The sequence below is a fragment of the Dunckerocampus dactyliophorus genome, chromosome 20, assembly GCF_027744805.1.
Source record: "Dunckerocampus dactyliophorus isolate RoL2022-P2 chromosome 20, RoL_Ddac_1.1, whole genome shotgun sequence".
Classification (NCBI taxonomy): Eukaryota; Metazoa; Chordata; class Actinopteri; order Syngnathiformes; family Syngnathidae; genus Dunckerocampus; species Dunckerocampus dactyliophorus.
The window spans coordinates 364976-384427 of NC_072838.1; the positions used below are offsets into that span (position 1 = coordinate 364976).

At 47.2% G+C, this 19452-nt stretch overlaps 4 protein-coding genes across 11 annotated transcripts; all 4 read left to right on the forward strand.

Annotated features, from left to right (window-relative positions):
- Nucleotides 1-852: 852 nt before the first annotated feature.
- LOC129173084 (gap junction alpha-9 protein-like) lies at nt 853-5025 on the forward strand. Its single transcript, XM_054763603.1, has 2 exons — nt 853-997; nt 1742-5025. The coding sequence occupies exon 2, from the start codon at nt 1770-1772 to the stop codon at nt 3234-3236; it is 1467 nt and encodes a 488-aa protein (XP_054619578.1). The 5' UTR covers nt 853-997; nt 1742-1769; the 3' UTR covers nt 3237-5025.
- Nucleotides 5026-5148: 123 nt separating this feature from the next.
- On the forward strand, nt 5149-11120 carry si:ch1073-513e17.1 (sialin). Of its 8 annotated transcripts, XM_054763602.1 has the most exons (10): nt 5197-6112; nt 6169-6386; nt 6458-6691; nt 7037-7211; nt 7290-7408; nt 7471-7632; nt 7816-7948; nt 8015-8162; nt 8222-8312; nt 8382-9770. In XM_054763602.1, the coding sequence occupies exons 1-10, from the start codon at nt 6028-6030 to the stop codon at nt 8547-8549; spliced, it is 1533 nt and encodes a 510-aa protein (XP_054619577.1). In that variant the 5' UTR covers nt 5197-6027; the 3' UTR covers nt 8550-9770. The 8 variants fall into 8 exon arrangements, with proteins under 8 accessions (XP_054619570.1, XP_054619569.1, XP_054619572.1 ...); XM_054763595.1 differs by having other exon boundaries at nt 5149-5293; nt 5938-6112; nt 7816-8162; nt 8222-11120; XM_054763594.1 differs by having other exon boundaries at nt 5155-5293; nt 5967-6112; nt 7816-8162; nt 8222-11119.
- Nucleotides 11121-12673: 1553 nt separating this feature from the next.
- Nucleotides 12674-15972, forward strand: LOC129173085 (elongation factor 1-alpha). The gene is made up of 8 exons (XM_054763604.1): nt 12674-12841; nt 13437-13591; nt 14168-14347; nt 14421-14717; nt 14792-14942; nt 15010-15266; nt 15400-15634; nt 15703-15972. The coding sequence occupies exons 2-8, from the start codon at nt 13448-13450 to the stop codon at nt 15822-15824; spliced, it is 1386 nt and encodes a 461-aa protein (XP_054619579.1). The 5' UTR covers nt 12674-12841; nt 13437-13447; the 3' UTR covers nt 15825-15972.
- Nucleotides 15973-16280: 308 nt separating this feature from the next.
- Nucleotides 16281-19433, forward strand: LOC129173086 (elongation factor 1-alpha-like). The gene is made up of 8 exons (XM_054763605.1): nt 16281-16379; nt 16805-16957; nt 17577-17756; nt 17826-18122; nt 18196-18346; nt 18419-18675; nt 18809-19043; nt 19121-19433. Exons 2-8 carry the CDS (start codon nt 16814-16816, stop codon nt 19237-19239), a joined length of 1383 nt encoding a protein of 460 aa, XP_054619580.1. The 5' UTR covers nt 16281-16379; nt 16805-16813; the 3' UTR covers nt 19240-19433.
- The last annotated feature ends 19 nt before the right edge of the window (nt 19434-19452 follow it).

Here is a 19452-nt window from a genome sequence, read left to right on the forward strand (position 1 = left end):
AACCAGTCTAAATATGTCATTAGTTCCTCGTGAACTAGTCTAAATGTATGTCATTAGTTCCTCAGCAACTAGTGTATTTTTGTGTGCCTTATTGTAAAGTGTGACCGATGTTTTGTATAATTGGGCATGATGTGTGCATGTCAGTTTTATGAACGCTGTGGAAAAGGAGACGTGAGGTAATGTTCCACAAATTAACTTTCTTCTGTTACTGCTTTGTTTTTTTATTTTATGTCACAAGCCGGACGGAGCCGTCTGAGTGCTTTCAGATGAGTAGGGCCACAGCAGGACCTGCTGCTCATTGAGGAGAGCGAAAGCTTTCATGTTAACACCTTTTAAAGAGCAAAACAAGTTGCTAGGTTTGCCGCTAGTCAGGTGTCTGAATACTTGTTAAAAATATAGTTATAGTCTTCGTTCTCTCATTCCGATCAGGTGCACGTTGCATGCATGCCTCCATACATACGCCCCGTTGGAAGGACAAGCATTCATACGCTCACAGACAGGCCCGTTATGTGTTTACAGGCACCCCCCAATCTATTTTATTTGCAGTTTTTAGAATGTGCTGCGGGCCGCACTTTGGATACACTGGTAGTATATTTATTATGCATGAAACTAACACAAGCATTCTCATGAGTTGATAATCCATGATAGGTTGTTATGGCATGTGATCAATATGCCACATACACCATACAATCAGTCAAGGGTTTTGAATGGAAGAAAGTTAACTGAGTTGTGATTGTGAGGTATTTTGTGATATTTGCTGGTGGGAATGATGAAGTACCATGTGAATGCAGGAAGATGTTTTTCCGGGTGCTCCCAGCGAGGGGAAATGACAGCAGAGCTCGGCACCTATCGATTGTTCCCTGGCTGCAAGCCGGCAGGGATCATTAGTTGGTTTTGTCCCGCTTTCAGCAGCGACAGTCCGGGCCGGCATGGTGGCGCACCATCCTTTGCTTTGGTAGCGCTGGACTGGAAAGAGACAACACTTCCAGTCTGAAAGGTGGGTTTTTTTCATTCTAGTCTTCATGCTGTCTTGGGACGCAACCACAGGTTGGATTATAGTTGGCTTTTGGCTGGTCCCTCAATCTTAATTCTTCATTTTTGTCTTTTATGTTCTTTTATCTCGACCTGGGGTGTCCAAAGTGGCACCTGGGGGCCATTTTCAGCCCGCGGCTTATTTGTTTTAGCTGGCTTTCCGCATAAACAAACAAAACGAAATAAAGCTGTCATTTTGGAAAGCTTATTATGGGAATAAAGTCAGGGGGTTGGACACCCCTGAAATAAGCAAAATGTCTCATGTCATGTTAAATGTCAAATGAATTTCCACCAATAGGGGGCGACATTGTGGGAGTGGTTAGCGGAGAAAAACGGTGTCATTTGAAAAGACGGGATTGTAAAAATGGCGAATGATTGCTGAAAGGTCTAAATATGCTATACGATTGCACGAGAACTGACGATCGAACCGGCAACCAGTAGGTCGGGAGTGGACCGATCTGCCAGCGGAGCCACATCAGCTTGTAGAATAAGTGGAATTTGAAATGCTGGAAAGTAAAAATGCAGAGTGAATGTTGAAATATATAAATAAGTGAAATAATTACAGCGGGATCGAACCAGCTGCTATTGGCTGGGGAAACAACCATTCTATGTCACCCTGTAGAAGAAACAGAATGTTTCAGTAATGGAAAATGTTATAAATAGACTAAGTCCAGTTGGAGGTGAAGTATGTTCTTGTCCATCCTTGTAGGTCTTCTCATGTAAGCAAAAAAGCAACAATGGGAGACTGGAACTTCCTGGGAGGCATCTTGGAGGAGGTGCACATCCACTCCACCATGGTGGGCAAGATCTGGCTGACCATCCTGTTCATATTCCGCATGCTGGTGCTGGGCGTGGCCGCCGAGGACGTGTGGAACGACGAGCAGTCGGACTTCATCTGCAACACGGAGCAGCCGGGCTGCCGCAACGTGTGCTACGACCAGGCCTTCCCCATCTCGCTCATCCGCTACTGGGTGCTGCAGGTCATCTTTGTGTCGTCACCCTCGCTGGTGTACATGGGCCACGCCATCTACCAGCTGCGCGCCCTGGAGAAGGAGCGCCATTGCAAGAAGGTGGCGCTGCGGCGCGAGCTGGAGGCGGTGGACGCAGAGCTGGCGGAGGCGCGGCGGCGGATCGAGAAGGAGATGAGGCAGCTGGAGCAGGGCAAGCTGAACAAGGCGCCGCTGAGGGGATCGCTCCTGTGCACCTACGTGGCGCACATCGTCACCCGTTCGGTGGTGGAGGTCAGCTTCATGATGGGCCAGTTCCTCCTCTACGGGCACCGCCTGAGCCCCCTCTACAAGTGCGAGCGGGAGCCCTGCCCCAACGTGGTAGACTGCTTTGTGTCCCGGCCCACCGAAAAGACGGTGTTCATGATGTTCATGCAGGTGATCGCCTGCATCTCCTTGTTCCTCAGCCTGTTGGAGATCATGCACCTGGGCTACAAGAAGCTGAAGAAGGGCATCCAGGACTACTACCCGCATATCAAAGAGGAACTGGATGACTACTATGTCAACAAGTCCAAAAAGAATTCAGTGGTGCACCAGGTCTGCGTGGGCACCTCGGTGGGCCGGAAGACCACCATCCCCACGGCACCCAGCAGCTACACGCTACTGCTGGAGAAGCAAGGCAACGGGCCCAGCTACCCGCTGCTCAACGCCTCCTCCGCCTTCGTGCCCATCCAGGAGGATCCGGGCGTGAAGCCGGGCGGCAGCAAGGAGGGCGTCCCGAGGCCAACGGATCAAAACTCAAACAACACCAGCAGCGACACCCGGTCCCCACAGGGCGACAACCAGGAGGAACCCGAGGAGGACCTGGACGAGTATCCCACGCTCCCGGCGCCGCATTCCGCCTCCGGCACCGCCCTGTCCGCCATCGCCCGTAGATCCAGGAGGCCCGGTCCGCAGTGGAACTGCTCCACGGTGCCGGAGGGCAACACCTCAGACAGCGGAGACTCCTACCAGGGCGGCTCCATGAAACAGCGCAGTGCGCCGGGGCCCCGAGCCCGGAACCTGCTCTCCAGGTCGGACAGTGTGAGGAGGCCCAGCGGGGCACAGAGCCCGGACTCCGGCGGCGACCTGAGCTCTGGGTCTCGACAGAGCCGCGATACCAACAGCCCCGCCGCCTCTTCCCCCAACAGGCGGGTGTCGGCGGCGAGCAGCGGGGGCAGCGGCAGCAGGCGAGCACCTACCGACCTCCAGATTTAACACTCGTCTACCACCATTTTGACAGGTGACCCCTCCCACAATGCACTGCTCTGCCAGCCAGCCAGCTGCATGATTGACTGTGGCGGGAGGGGGGCGGCAAAGAGGCTAATCTATAATGTTTGAAGCGGACGTTACGTCAGCGGTGGGTGGGGAAGCCAACACTGCCATCAAGTGGCCAAGTGACATTATGGCTTTTTAAAATTTTATATCTTTTTGGAATGGGACACACTACTTATTGGTTGCTACATACTCCCTACTGCCTGAGGCCTTGCCTGGCTCTGAAGGGGAATCGTTATTACTTCACTACATTTAACCTTCTTTGCTACATTGGTACGCACACTTTTTCAATTCTACATGTTATATTTGCATTCCAATTTATAACAACACATTCCAGATTTTTACAACAAAAAGATTAAAATTCTTCCCACTGGGATCGCAGGTTTTGGTGTGATGGTAGACCCTAACGTTATATATAAATACATTTTTGTACCCAGGCCTTCAGTGGGGACTTAATGGGCCAGAATTTTTCTCTGCAGTCCGACTGGTAGAAGAGCCACATGCTAAGTGACTTGGGGCAGCACTCCTGGTTCTGAAGGCCCTGGGCAGATTAGATTGACACAACACAAGAAGCTGAAGTCTGATTGGACAAAAACATCCAATGTACTCATACATGTAGTGGAAGCAGTACAGCCAAGAGACAGGCTAGGAAATGACAATAATAGACTCTTGGGAATACATTTATACAATTTTAATGGAACAAATGCTAGAATTAAAGTTGTAAATACAGTTGAGTGCTTGCTGTAGTGTTCAGGCCAGCAGAGAAGACCTTGCTGGCCCACCACTGTTTTAAAGTGAAATATAAACGTACATAAATTTGCTAATAACTGTCCTGAATCGTTTTTTCTCATATCTTTATAATATGCTACAGGGCAAAAAAAAGAAAAGAGCTGCGGGCCACAAATGACCCCCGTGCCACACTTTCGACACCCTGGAGTTAGGACGTTAACAGTGACGTGATGCCAATAAAATATTTAGATATGAAGATTTTTTTGAAATTGTGTAGTGTACATTCTTGGTTTAGACAATAAAGATGTCTGTACATAAGAGCAATCATGCCGTTTGGAATTAACTCCTCCCCTTTACTCCGCTGCTCCCTCCTCAGGCGATGGCTCGTACTGCAGCAGCTGCACAATCAACAATAAAAAACATAATATACAAAATGCAAGAAGAAGAAAAAACCATGCGAGCGATGCCACCTTTGTTCTCAGTTCCTTGTTGTCCTTCAGGAGACGTTCACACTCGTGTTGCAGCTCGATCTTCTGTGAGCTCAACACCTTGGCCTGCTGCGCATTCAGGTGACGCGTCACAAAACTGGACCCGGGTTCAGGTCTTTATTGGTGCGCATTCAAAAACAGGGGCGTCACAGTCTCTTTAAACTGTGCCTTTTTGCTGTATTTGATCCATTTTTGTGAAATGTTATTTCTACAATGGACAGCGCCTGCCAACAGCCCGCAGGCTGCACTTTGGACACTCCTGTGCAAAACCTAATGACTGTGAAAAGATACCCCATTGCATCGTCCGGTTTGTCGGTCTCCTCATAAAGTGCCACCAATGCTGCAAAATGGTACAGTTGGATAAATAAAATGGATGGATGGACTCGTTGCCACGTCAACAGGTTTTCTGCTGAAATAACAGGAAAAAACACATTTTTGGACTGAGATACGGTGAGATATTTACAATATTTATTTGACAATATTATGACGCTCTTGGTGGATAAATAAAGAACGTACATACAAACATTAGCAACAGCCTCCAGTATGATACAGTGCAGTCGTAAACTCACCACAGTAGCGTTCAGAGCGGCCATTTTTGTAGTTCTTCCAATCGGCGTTCGCTTGCGTAAGACGCCCCGCCTGCGTCATCACTCCTGTGACTCATGCTCAGTTGAGACAGGAAAACAAAACCGCGCCGCGTCAAAATGTTTTGATGGAGTAGAGAAGTAAGAACATTCCCTCGAATATTTACTTTTCCTTTAGGGACTTACAAGTAACGTCAGGGTAAGTTATTCCTTGCTAACGTTTATCCGCTCACATGCTTTTTTTGAAAGACGGTATTAGCAAAGATGCAGCTAGCTTGTTTAAACACATTCGTTAGTTTTATGTTTACTTGCTTTTAGCATGTATTCGATTATTCATATTTTTAATTAAATACCAAGACGTTATTCATTAAATACCAGGGACAAAACATGAGTTAGTTTAGGCTAAATGACCGACATGAATTAATTTCTCTGGCTCCAATTTCCTTACTTTATTTATTGTGCAAGATAAGATAAGAGTAGCTGACGTGTTCAATTCAGTAGAACTTGCTTTGGGGCACACTGTAAACGCCATACCCCAAAACAGCTTCAAATGGACGATGACGGTGTAGTGTACGTATTTGTTTCTGCAAGGGAAGGAGAAAAAGGCCAAATGAGACCTGTGCCGCTCGGATGGAACCACAGACGGGTCACATGGTTCCTCTTTATATGTGGCATACATAGAACATATGCTTGCTTCCCGATGTCCAAAGTAGGCTTCTATGTGTCACCTTTTGCCTTGAAAGTGAATGCTTTTGTTTGCGTGATTGATTAATGTGTTATCTGTGCCGACAAGTCCTTTCAGACCGGAGATATCACGCTTTGGATGCTAATTGATCCTTACAGCATCTTCCTCACGTTGTGGATATCTGCAGCATATTTCCTACGCACGCCATGGCTCAGTGATTCCCCTCCAGGACTCTTTTAAATGTCGCCATGCCGCCGCCAAACAGCTCCTCCATCAACGCGGCCTCTTCTGACAAGAGTGAAGACATCGAGCCGCTCCTCTGCGATGACACAGGTGTGCTAAAGAAGCCCTCGGCTAGCTCAGAGATAACAGCCCCTGTCCTCCTCCAGTGCCTCCTCGGTGTTGCTCGGCTCGCCTCAATCTGGCCATTCTGATGTTCCTGGGCTTCACCGTGGTCTATGGCCTGCGCGTCAACCTCAGCGTGGCCATGGTGGCTATGGTGAACACCTCAGACGCCGGGCTGGGTCGCAACAACTCCGTCGCCCACGCCTGTCCACTTCCTGCCGGGTCGGAGAACAGCACCGGGACGTTTGAGCAGCCTGACGGGGTAATACCAACCGGCGACACAATGCGGCGTTTCAACAAGTACCGACGATCGTTTTTTTGCTACACGCCCAGACCCCCCAGTACCCGTGGGACTCGGAGACTCAAGGCTGGCTGCTGGGGGCTTTCTTTTTTGGCTACCTGTGCACACAGATGCCAGGGGGTTACCTGTCGGGCCATTACGGAGGGAGCATCTTCCTCGGTCTGGGTGTCTTGGGCACAGCTGCCCTCACCATCCTCACCCCCCTGGCCGCCCAGTGGGGGCCCTACTGGCTGTTTGCCCTGCGAGTGCTGGAGGGCCTGGGGGAGGTCAGTGTGTTGTCTCTTTGGATTAGATTTCCTCTTTTTACCAAACATTTACACATTTGCTGTTGCCAAGTGTTTCCCATAATTCATTTATTTGTGGTGGCACACCACAAACAAATTTGGACCACCAGAAATAGATTTGGTGCTACCTGTTTGGCCTTGTTTCTCAGCACATTTAACACACCTGAATTTGGATCACCGCAAATAGATTTGGCGCTATCTGTTTGCCCGAATCTATTTGTATGCCCCCAAAGTGTTTATGTATAAATCCAAACAGGTAGCGCCAAACCTGTTAGTGCCGATCCAAATTCAGCTTCCCAAATTGCATGGCTTCCCATGTTTTTGCAGGGTGTGACGTTCCCGGCCATGATGGCCATGTGGGCCCACTGGGCTCCGCCTCTGGAGCGCTCTCGCCTCATCACTCTCTCAGGCTCCGGGTCCAACTTCGGAGCCTTCGTGGCTCTGCCTCTCACCGGCTTCCTGTGCCAAGCGCTGGGCTGGCCCGCCGTCTTCTACCTCTGTGGTGAAGCAAGCTGACATTTCTCATCAAATGTGTTTTTTAAAGAAAAGTGTTAAGTCTTCCTCTCTACGTCTCCTTCAGGGGGCGCCGGCTGCCTCTGGGCGGTCCTGTGGTTCATGCTTGTGTCAGACGACCCCCGCACCCATCGACGGATCAGCGAAGAGGAGAGAGGTTACATCATCTCCTCCGTGGGGAATCAGGTGAACACGCAGTCCGCCGGTGCTGGTTTTTACTGTCGTGCTAACGCTGGTGAAACTCGCAGGGTGGGGGCCATGGCTGGTCGGTGCCGCTCCTGCGCATGATGACGTCAGTGCCGCTGTGGGCCATCATCGTCACGCAGATGTGCTCCAACTGGTCCTTCTACACGCTGCTCACCTCCCTGCCCACCTACATGAACAACATCCTGCACTTTGACCTCAAGTCGGTGAGCTTTGCCCCTGAATGAGGTCACATGGCGTAGCATGGTGTACCGCCACCTACGGGACTGGAGTGGAACCGGCACTCTGTCATGAAACAAGCAAGACGGGCGTATTCCTTTTGAAAAGTCCAACTTTTGCACTTGATGTGTAACAATGACATGCTAGTGAGATGACTCGGTTGCCTCCAGAACGGCTTCCTGTCCGCCCTGCCCTACCTGGCCTCTTGGATGTGCTCCTTGCTCACCGGCATCTTAGCCGACAGCCTCATTGAGAGGAAGGTGTTCAGCGTCACGACCGTACGCAAGGTCTTTACGCTCACAGGTACGACAAACCTTACCGCTCACTTCCTGCTCCGCCTTCCCGCCTCCACCTTGTCCCTCTCTGCAGGCATGCTGCCACCTGCCGGCTTCCTGCTGGCGGTGGCCTACGCCGGCTGCAACCACGTCCTCACCGTCACCTTCCTCACGCTGTCGTCGGCCACGGCGGGCACCAGTGCGCCCGGAGTCTTCCTCAACCAGATTGACATTGCCCCAAGGTGGGTCCTGGTGCTCCATCATGCATGTGTCAAATATTTACCACACGTCTCCTGTGCAGGTACGCTGGCTTTCTCCTGGGCATCACCAACATGTTCGGCACCATTCCCGGCGTCATCGCCCCCATCATTACGGGATATTTCACTGAGGACGTACGTCTGTCTTTGTTGGAGGCTTGCTTGTTGACCGTGGAATATATAATGTTGCTCTGTGGTCGCCAGCACACCATGGCGGGCTGGAGGAAAGTGTTCTGGGTCTCCGCCGCGATCAACGTGGGTGGTGCCTTCTTCTACGCGCTGTTCGGCAGCGGCGACATCCAAGCGTGGGCCGTGGCGGAGGAAGACGAGGGAGGAGCCGAGAGGAAGAGGAGCCGCGCCGTCTCCACGTGAAGGCGACACCTTCACACTCCAGTAATGCACACGTTTCATTCTTTTCCTTTTATGAGCGTCATATTATCTTTCCTTACTATGCAAGAGCACCAAAGCACTGTTACACCTGAAGTGCCGCTTTCTTTGCTGCCTTCTGATCTTCTAAAAAATGTGAAGGCGGGGGAGTCCAAACGCTTTCCATCCACGGCCGCATACGCAACAATTCAAGATTTCTTCATCATTATCATGATTATTATTATTATTATAAAAAACACAAAGAAACAAAACATAAATCAAAGCTTGAAGTAGGATTCTTTTTATGATTTTTAATATAATTATTATTTGTGCCAACATTTCAAGTTTTTCCAGCCTTTTTTAGCTGTGGTTTTTTTTCTTGTTGCATGTACTGTAGCATATGTCCCATGTTGCTTGACACCCCTGCATATACAGTAGAAGCCTTGAAGTCAACTACCTGCCTAGTAGTACAACTACTAACTAGCAACTATGCATAGAACCTTGAACACAGCACACTCACAAAGCAGCTTGTTACTCAACTGTGTTTTTTTAAATACTCTACATAAAGCCTCATTGGGTATTTTAGAGCTTTTGTAAGCAATGAGTGAAGTGGTTGATTTGATAAGAGCAGCTGAATACTGAATACTTTTTTTAGTAGACTTGCGTGGGACCACTGATTTTTTTAAAAGCACTTTTTGACAGACAATACACCAAAAAACTTACATTTTAAAAGCCAAAGATTATGCAACCTGCTCTTAAATCCTGGTGCTCGTGTTATTATGTTTATTGAACCTGTCTGTGCTAGCTGTAAGTGTATTTATTTGTACGTTGTTGTTGTGGACATGATTAGAAAGACTGCAAGGTTAAGTAAATGCTAACATTAAAATCACTCTTGAGCTTTCTCCCTCGCGTTTGGACGTTTGTGTGTTCATGTTTGTTTCATTTTATGACCAGCAGAGGGCGCAAGGAAACATTCACTCAGTGACATAATGGGGTTAAAAAAATGCATTTTCATAGCCATGACAATTCAAGGGGAAATGGTAAACGTAATATATACTAACTCATCTCAATTACATGTTTTAATTGGCAAAAGATGAGTTACTTTGGGCTTTTAACCTTCATTGTTTGGAACGTGTCGCCATGTTACCGCCGTTTGCATCAGCCGGTCATGACCTTCCACCCGGAAGTTGTTAAACGTCAGCGGGGTGTTGCAGATTAAATGTTCCACTTCGCTCCCACTCAAACAAAGGAACACATTTAGTATACTATTTTCCTTCAGACTTAATTTTCGTCGAATCCCTAACACACATGTTGAATGTACCTCAGTTTATTTTAAAACTAGTACATATTTACGTTACCTGCTAGTTTAGACATAGTTTAAACGCTGATATTTCATGATTTATCCCACTTTTCTAGAGCTTCTAATCGGCGTCGGTTTTTAATACACTCCATAAAAAATATGGCAACTTTTCTAACGAGTTTACACCCCATTTGCTCAATATTTAATAGTCACTCATTTTTTATTTTGTTTACTTTTGTCACGTAATCATGTACTAATTAGTCAGATTCGATAAGTGTGTTATCAACATACAACGATTTTTTTGTTATTTTGTTCAGTAGAAAAGTAGACTGTAAAAAAGAAAACAACATTGTAAGTAGGACGGTATCCTACCCCCTTTTCATGTTTATTACTGATCATTCATTCACACGTGTGACACAATTATTCCACTTTAATTTTTGCTCATTATAAGGTTTGTTCACTTCCTGTGTGTAGGAACAGGGAGAGAAACGACTAGCGACTGATTTCACAAGTCATTTGAGTTTCAGGAGCTCTTTGGATGAAGACAAAAGAAGCCTTCAGGGCAGACGTTTGAGGGAAGAGTCACACCCTCCGTTATGACTCGACCAAACACCCTCACACCTCAACGCAGGTATGGGTGTGGAGCCGCGGCTCGTCGTCGACTTTTTCAAGAGTGAGGCCGTGCTGGCTTGTGTGTTGCAAATGTGCCTGGTTTGCATCAAGTGTCTCTCACCCTGGGTTAAACGCTGTTTGCATACCACACGCGGCATTGCCATTTACACCCACTCTCCTGAAATAACCTGGACACCAACATTGGTCAGAATATGACTTGAGCTTTTGTTCCACGCCCAACACCAAGCTGTGCTCCTGAAATGTGCTTCACTGCGGGGGTGCCCAGACTTTATCCAGTGAGGGCCACACAGTGAAAAATGAAAGGATGCAACTTTCCCACTTGGATATTTTGGAAAGCAACCCGTATACATATGTTAAAAAGTGATATATATTTGAAAGAACAATGCACATTTCACCTTTGTGATGAAGGTGAAAAAGTCTATTATCAACTTCACTCTTTGCTCTTTTTTTCCGTTTTTTCCCCCCCCCAAAATATTTTAGCTGTCTTCGTCAGTAAACTTTGTAAATGTAATTTTCTTTTTGTAATATTATGACTTTATTCCCAAAACATTATAACTTTTTCCCCAAACCAATTTTCCCAATTATTTTGTTTGGTTTTACGCATAATGTTACAACTTATTTCTTGAATATTTCAACTCCATGCTACAAAAATGACATTTTTTTATCCTCATAATATTATACGTTTACTCTCGTAAAGGTGCAACATTTTTCTTGTTAGAATACGACTTTTTTCTCTGAATATTTTGACTGCATTCTCGTAAAATGACTGCAGTTTTTCCATTTCTGCATTTTTTTTTCAACTATTTGAGCTTTGTTTTTGCATTTTCTTCTTGTAATTATGACTTTATTCCCATAAGATTTGCACTTTATTCTTGTATTATTAGATTTTTTTCCCCGACCTAATTTTCAAAATATGACTTTTTTTTTGTTTGTTTCTCACAATATTACAACTTAAGAAAAAAAATTAATTCTTTAGTATTTCAACTTTATGCTATTAAAAGGACATTATTTTTCCTCCTTATATTATGACGGTATTCTCATAAAATTCCTAATAAATCACCTTTTTTTTGTCTTTAATATTTTAACTGTATTTTTTAAAATTGACTCCTGGTTTTTCTATTTATTTTTAGAAAAACAGCCATGGGCCACACTTTAGACACTCCTGCTTTACTGCAACAGCCAACATGTTGAATAGTTGATGTGGCCGCTATGTCGACATCTTTTTCTTCTCTCAGTCTTCTGGTGGTCTCCGTTGCCGTGACGACGGTTCACACCGGTGACTCATCTGAGCGTCTGCTGGTGACATCCTGATCAGTTGTTTAAAATACGTCGGGAAATCAACATTTAACATTTGGGACAATGGGGGAATGCCTTGTGGGATACATTGTGGCCGTCTCCAACGCCAACGTAATCAGTTGCTTTTAGGCTGGTCGGGTCACGCAGGTGTAGTGAGCCATGATCACATCCTCTCAACATGAACCTTTCATGTCACATTCTCTGTGAGTTAATGACAGGTGTGGTTTTTCAAATACCAAAGCATGACAGAACATGTTTTTTTTTGTTTTTTTTACACATTACCCAATGATGCAATTTGAGGTCATGTCACGGAAACACAACCTGACTATTGTAACAATGGCGGTACATTTGAATGGTGAACACAGCTCCAGCTCATCTGGGGTGTTTCTTTTTTGCTGCATTGTCTTTTCATTTGTCTGACCTCTTTCATTCAGCGCCCGGGCAGCACTTGGGGGGCAGTGGTGGTGGCGTGTGTGCTTTTAGCAGGAAGAAGCAAGATTTGACACTTGGGGTTTTGACTTTCTTTGAATGATTAGTCCTGAAATGAAATGAAATGTGCATACGAAGAACCACCTTTGAATGCAACCAGTGTGCCTGACAAGGGGCATAAGGCGTCTTTGCCTTGACATAATCTTGTTAGTTTGGTGCCACTTTTGCATTAGAACAGTGGGAGGATCTAATTGGCAAGCATTTGTTTCTGTTTTTGTGAACTGCAACCCAAATGAAAGTGATTAGGTATGAACTACTGCCGTATAAATGTCTGTGTGTGTCAGTTGGTGCTGTATATTATATGTAGAAGTGTGATTTCAGAGATCCGCTCATATTTACTGTGATTCACTTGGACTTGAACGTATCAATGGCCGAGCATCCGGGTATTTGGTCCATCACGGTGCATAATGACGCATATCACAGAGGCTGCAGTTTGATTTGCGGGCCTCCGGGCGAAGGGGGGCAACCGGAACCGAGGGTGCCCATATGCAGTATAAAAGCTGCCGCCGAGGGTCCGTCGTCCTTTTTCTGTTACCTGGCTAGGGGCAGCAGCTTTGGCCGCGACAACCCAGAAACACCGGTAAGTCTACTTTTTATGTCTTTAGGGGCCCTGGCAGTTTAGCCTGTGGGGCATGTTGGCTACTCCAGTCTTAGCCGCAACCAACACGATAGCTGTGCGTTAATTAGGGTTATTTGTACCACTTCAATATCGTTATGTAATCCGCTGGACCAGACTGCTTTATTGTGGTGTGTGTTTTATAATAACCCATTTCTAAACTACATCCAAATTATTTGGTATTTTTCACGTTTGGCCGACATGTTGAGTCAAAATGGTTCCTTTTAACGCGATGGACATACCGTAAGGACAAAGGGAGTGCCGTAAAATGGCCGCTAAAGGCATCACATTCGGCCTCACTAGAACTGGGTTTAATTTGATATGGTGACACGTGTGGTTCTGGTCCTGATGGCGGTGACTATTTGGCCATATTTTGACTAAAATGAGGACGTGGCCCACAGTGGAACACGTGTCCATGGCCCGTCAAGGCCTGCTAGCACGCCTGCTAGCAGCTATGCATTCATTTTTAGCTGACTATTATACTTGATTTGAATAGGCCAGCTAATCCTGACATAAGTGAAATGAGCTAAATGTTGCGTATTGGTTTGTCTTTGACTAGAAAACCTAACAATGCCTAAGGAAAAGACCCACATCAACATCGTGGTCATTGGCCATGTCGACTCCGGAAAGTCTACATCCACCGGTCACTTGATCTACAAGTGCGGTGGCATCGACAAGAGAACCATCGAGAAGTTCGAGAAGGAAGCAGCTGAGGTGAGCGACTTCTCCCTCCTCCCCAATAACTGGTCATGTCTAAAATGGCGGCTCCGGCATGGTCGCATGAGCTGAGCAGTCGGCACAAGGGCGTGGCCGTGTGTGCGCATGCGGGGTGGGGCTTAAACCTGCCAGTCCACAATGACAAGACAAACTGTTAAAGATTAGGGCCTTGAGCATTGCATGGAGTAAATGGAATGTGTGGCTAACCATAACCCTTGGATGATGATCAAGCAACTGAAGAATAGATTAAGACAATCTACTTGGTGGAAGTCATCACACATGACTAGAGTACATTAACTCTTTCAAATAGTTAAGATTAGGGCTAGAGTATTGTATAGTGTAAATGTAATGTGCAGTATTAACTTGAAAGGTGATCAAGCATGTAATGGCTATGGTAATGACTTGGTGAAAGTCATGTGATTATAGAGAACAATAGATCTTTCAGGCAAGAACTGATTTACTGATGGATGCTTGGGCATTCTGATTTGTAGGAAGTAGCAAAAGTTAATAATCTAAGTTGGGTCATATTTATTTAGTGACTTAAATGAAGTTGACTCATTGTTATCAACCTAGATGGGCAAGGGCTCCTTCAAGTACGCCTGGGTGCTGGACAAACTGAAGGCGGAGCGTGAGCGCGGTATCACCATTGACATTGCTCTGTGGAAGTTTGAGACCAGCAAGTACTACGTGACCATCATTGACGCGCCTGGACACAGGGACTTCATCAAGAACATGATCACTGGCACCTCTCAGGTAATCTCAATACAAAACAAACGTAAACCTTCTGCGTTTGTGCGGCCGTATCAAACTGAGGGCTCACTGCCAGGCTGACTGCGCTGTGCTGATCGTCGCCGCCGGTGTCGGTGAGTTTGAGGCCGGCATCTCCAAGAACGGACAGACCCGTGAGCACGCCCTGCTGGCCTTCACCCTCGGCGTGAAGCAGCTCATTGTTGGCGTCAACAAGATGGACTCCACTGAGCCCCCCTACAGCCAGAAGCGTTTTGAGGAAATCACCAAGGAAGTCAGCACCTACATCAAGAAGATCGGATACAACCCTGCGACTGTTGCCTTCGTCCCCATCTCTGGGTGGCATGGAGACAACATGCTGGAGACCAGTGATAAGGTGAGGAGTGTTTGTTGTGTAAACAATGAGGGACTGCTGTCAATGTGGTTTTCACCTCTATGCTTTTTTTGTAGATGAGCTGGTTCAAGGGCTGGAAGATTGAGCGTAAGGAGGGTAACGCCAGCGGAACCACCCTGTTGGAGGCCCTGGATGCCATCCTTCCTCCTTCACGTCCCACTGACAAGCCCCTTCGTCTGCCCCTGCAAGATGTCTACAAAATTGGAGGTATGTGCTTATTGTGACAAAAGGTTTTAGATCTAAAAGCGCATTCTAATTGACTCCTCCCACTCAGGTATCGGAACGGTCCCCGTCGGCCGTGTGGAGACTGGTGTGCTGAAGCCCGGCATGGTGGTCACCTTCGCTCCCCCTGCACTGACCACTGAGGTCAAGTCCGTGGAGATGCACCATGAGTCTCTGGCCGAGGCTGTCCCTGGCGACAATGTGGGCTTCAACGTGAAGAACGTGTCCGTCAAGGAGATCCGTCGTGGTTACGTCGCTGGTGACAGCAAGAACGACCCACCCAAGGGTGCTGATAACTTCAACGCTCAGGTGAATGAGCGTCTCCAGACTGAACCACGACAGGACACCATTTTGGATAAATGTTACAAACCGTTTATTTCAGTGATGGCTTCAGCTGATCACTTTTATTGAAGCGACTGAACAGTCATCTCTCCTTGCACAGGTTATCATCCTGAACCACCCTGGCCAGATCAACGAAGGCTACGCCCCCGTGCTGGACTGCCACACAGCTCACATTGCCTGCAAGTTCAAGGAGCTCATCGAGAAGATCGACCGCCGTTCTGGCAAGAAGCTTGAGGACAACCCCAAGTTTGTCAAGTCTGGTGACGCTGCCATCGTCAAAATGATTCCCACGAAGCCCATGGTGGTGGAGCCCTTCTCTAGTTACCCTCCCCTTGGTGAGTGCTCTTCAAATTGTATACTTCAGCACCCCTTTAGCACAGACGATGACAAGTTGTCCTGGCAGGTCGTTTTGCCGTGCGTGACATGAGACAGACGGTGGCTGTTGGTGTCATCAAGGCTGTGGAGACCAAGGAAGTGAGCGGAAAGACCACCAAGGCTGCAGAGAAGGCCCAGAAGAAGAAATGAATGGTTGTGCAGGACATCCAGCAAGGAGATGTGTGCTGGCAGCAGCGGGCCACCCATTCTTCCCCCATCTCCTTCTCTTCCCACCCCGGATCATCTCTCAAGCAGAGTTCACTGCTCAAGGACTGGCTTATGCTGATTAAAACTCATCGCAAAAGTTTTCGCAGGAAAAAGAACTTTTCGGCATTGTCAGTTACATAATTCACATGACAGTGCCTCTTTAAGTTTGGAAATGGTTTAGAACTGTACATTGGATGTTCAAATGCCACAAGTTTGATTGGAAAGCAAGCTGCTGGTGACTAATAAAAATGTCTTTGAAAAAATTTATAGGGTTTTGTTGGGTTGTTTTTCTGCTGTAGAAGCCCCCAGGTGTTGTGTTGTCAGCCAATCACTGGTGGGCTGCGTGCTTGTCTGACCTGTAACGCCAGTTCTCAGGTGTCTCTCAGGAACTTGCAGGTCCAACCCCCTGGCTGGTACCTTTTTTATAAAAGGCCTAGCCAGGCAGCGCTTGATCTCTTTGTCTAGCTCAAGGACTACCTGCTTGGTACCTGTGTGCAGGTTGGTAATTTTACTGAATGTTAAAACTAAAAGGCAGTGGAAACTTTGTACATACTCAAACGTTAAATTATGTTGAATACTTGAAGTATGGCCACTTGGTCTTTTTCTGCGTAGTAAAGGTTTGAAATGTTTTTAATTAGGATTTTAATTACCGATTGAATAAAATGTTGCCTCGTTAAAGTTAAGTGTAAACTTGAGCGTTATGACGTGGGCGTGACAACATGGCGGCGCTGCTTCACTGCTTTGTAACATGGAGGCTGAGCACGTGACTCTCATAGGTGTGGCGCGAGCCGGCTGTAAACTGTCACCGATTCCATCACGAACTATTGCTAGGTCTCATGCTATTTACTTTTAAAGTGCCAATGACGACTTGTAACCACCAGTGCCGGAAAGGCGAGCTTTAATATTATGTCGTTCATCGCCAGTCGCTCAAAATGGTTAAGGAGAAAATCCACATCAACATCGTGGTCATCGGCCATGTTGACTCCGGCAAGTCCACCACCACCGGCCACCTCATCTACAAGTGCGGCGGCATCGACAAGAGAGCCATTGAGAAGTTCGAGAAGGAAGCCGCTGAGGTAAGCAAGAGTTTTTACTTTTGTGGCCATATCAAAATGGCCGCTCCATAGAAGTTCGAGAGGATGCTGTTGGCGCGTGCCGGTTACTGCCTGCAAATGCCGCGTCGATCCAAATGTCGATGTCATTGATACCAGGGTATTACTGGATCTGGTTGATACTAGTGCCTTAGGACACATTTCCCTTGAGATTCTAGGTTTATTTGATTATGCTGCTTTTTTGTTGAAGTGCTTGTATGAAGTTTGCTCAAATTGTAATAAAACGGATTTAAGGAATACATTTACAGTTTAGTTATTGAATACAACTGAAGGTTGTATTTACATCTTTGTTAATTTTTTTACAGATAAGTGGTATGAAACAAATTTTTTGTTGGCCTAAAATTATTCAATGATGTCCAAGTAAAAAGTACCATTATGGGTGATACTGGCCCTGTGTTTACTTGGCATAAAATTGACAGCAACATTTGTAGTATCGCCCACCTGTACTGAAAAGTGGCACCTGCTGGTGAAAGCAGGGGTGTCACTCGGATTGACAGAGCCGCCTACAGGAGTTTGTAGGACTGGTTCACCAACATGGATCACTCTTTTCCTTCTCTTTTATCTTCATTCTTCTCTAACCTAGATGGGCAAGGGCTCCTTCAAGTACGCCTGGGTGCTGGACAAACTGAAGGCGGAGCGTGAGCGTGGTATCACCATTGACATTGCTCTGTGGAAGTTTGAGACCACCAAGTACTACGTGACGGTCATTGACGCTCCTGGACACAGGGACTTCATCAAGAACATGATCACTGGCACCTCTCAGGTAACTTGAATACAAGTCACGTGTTTATAGAAAGTACCTGCGTCAGTGTGTAACCGGTTTTGATGCCAGGCTGACTGCGCCGTGCTGATCGTCGCCGCCGGTGTCGGTGAGTTTGAGGCCGGCATCTCCAAGAACGGACAGACCCGTGAGCACGCCCTGCTGGCCTACACCCTCGGCGTGAAGCAGCTCATCGTTGGCGTCAACAAGATGGACTCCACTGAGCCCCCCTACAGCCAGAAGCGTTACGAGGAAATCACCAGGGAAGTCAGCATCTACATCAAGAAGATCGGATACAACCCCACTGCTGTTCCCTTCGTCCCCATCTCTGGGTGGCATGGAGACAACATGCTGGAGACCAGTGATAAGGTGAGGAGTGTTTGTTGTGTAAACAATGAGGGACTGCTGTCAATGTGGTTTTCACCTCTATGCTTTTTTGTAGATGAGCTGGTTCAAGGGCTGGAAGATTGATCGTAAAGAGGGTAACGCCAGCGGAACCACCCTGTTTGAGGCTCTGGATGCCATCCTTCCCCCTTCACGTCCCATTGAAAAGCCCCTTCGTCTACCCCTGCAGGATGTCTACAAAATTGGAGGCGAGTCATTCTTCTTTGTCTTCTTACAAAGCCTATCAGAGCATGTTCTCACCACCTCTCATCACTACTCAGGTATCGGAACGGTCCCCGTCGGCCGTGTGGAGACTGGTGTGCTGAAGCCCGGCATGGTGGTCACCTTCGCTCCCCCTGCACTGACCACTGAGGTCAAGTCCGTGGAGATGCACCATGAGTCTCTGGCCGAGGCCTTACCTGGCGACAATGTGGGCTTCAACGTGAAGAACGTGTCCGTCAAGGAGATCCGTCGTGGTCACGTCGCTGGTGACAGCAAGAACGACCCACCCAAGGGTGCTGATAACTTCAACGCTCAGGTGAATGAGCGTCTCCAGACTGAACCACGACAGGACACCATTTTGGATAAATGTTACAAACCGTTTATTTCAGTGATGGCTTCAGCTAATCACTTTTATTGAAGCGACTGAACAGACATCTCTCCTTGCACAGGTTATCGTCCTGAACCACCCTGGCCAGATCAACGCGGGCTACGCCCCCGTGCTGGACTGCCACACAGCTCACATTGCCTGCAAGTTCTCAGAGCTCATCGAGAAGATCGACCGCCGTTCTGGCAAGAAGCTTGAGGACAACCCCAAGTTTGTCAAGTCTGGAGACGCTGCCATCGTCAAAATGATTCCCTCGAAGCCCATGGTGGTGGAGGCCTTCTCTAGTTACCCTCCCCTTGGTGAGTGCTCTCCTCTCCTTCAACACCGTGTCACAGACCCACACCAGCTTTCCAGCACCGTCTCCTTGTCCTTCCAGGTCGTTTTGCTGTGCGCGACATGAAGCAGACGGTGGCTGTCGGTGTCATCAAGACTGTGGAGACCAAGGAAGTGACCGGAAAAGTAACCAAGGCCGCACAGAAGGCACAGAAGAAATGACAAAAGATCCAGTTTCCACACCAGAGCATGCCAACCTCTCGTGTCATCCACTCCCTACTCATAGAATGGCTCATACAAATGAAAACCCACTGGAAAAGCTTCAGCAGGAAAGGACGTCCCGTGCCTTTTAACAAAGAATACGATCCTGATTATGTGGAAACAAGAACAATAAAATCTGAAACCTGCCAAATTAAGTTTTTTGTGTGTTGCTTT

Bases quoted from the DNA above. Each gene is read 5' to 3' on its own strand.
- LOC129173084 (XM_054763603.1), top strand. From the start codon at position 1,770: ATGGGAGACTGGAACTTCCTGGGAGGCATCTTGGAGGAGGTGCACATC.
- si:ch1073-513e17.1 (XM_054763595.1), top strand. From the start codon at position 6,028: ATGCCGCCGCCAAACAGCTCCTCCATCAACGCGGCCTCTTCTGACAAG. The intron at 6,387-6,457 runs GTAATACCAACC...CTACACGCCCAG, and splicing joins CGTTTGAGCAGCCTGACGGG to ACCCCCCAGTACCCGTGGGA. The intron at 8,163-8,221 runs GTGGGTCCTGGT...TCTCCTGTGCAG, and splicing joins CAGATTGACATTGCCCCAAG to GTACGCTGGCTTTCTCCTGG.
- LOC129173085 (XM_054763604.1), top strand. From the start codon at position 13,448: ATGCCTAAGGAAAAGACCCACATCAACATCGTGGTCATTGGCCATGTC. The intron at 13,592-14,167 runs GTGAGCGACTTC...TTATCAACCTAG, and splicing joins TCGAGAAGGAAGCAGCTGAG to ATGGGCAAGGGCTCCTTCAA. The intron at 15,635-15,702 runs GTGAGTGCTCTT...TTGTCCTGGCAG, and splicing joins CTCTAGTTACCCTCCCCTTG to GTCGTTTTGCCGTGCGTGAC.
- LOC129173086 (XM_054763605.1), top strand. From the start codon at position 16,814: ATGGTTAAGGAGAAAATCCACATCAACATCGTGGTCATCGGCCATGTT. The intron at 18,347-18,418 runs GCGAGTCATTCT...ATCACTACTCAG, and splicing joins GGATGTCTACAAAATTGGAG to GTATCGGAACGGTCCCCGTC. The intron at 19,044-19,120 runs GTGAGTGCTCTC...TTGTCCTTCCAG, and splicing joins CTCTAGTTACCCTCCCCTTG to GTCGTTTTGCTGTGCGCGAC.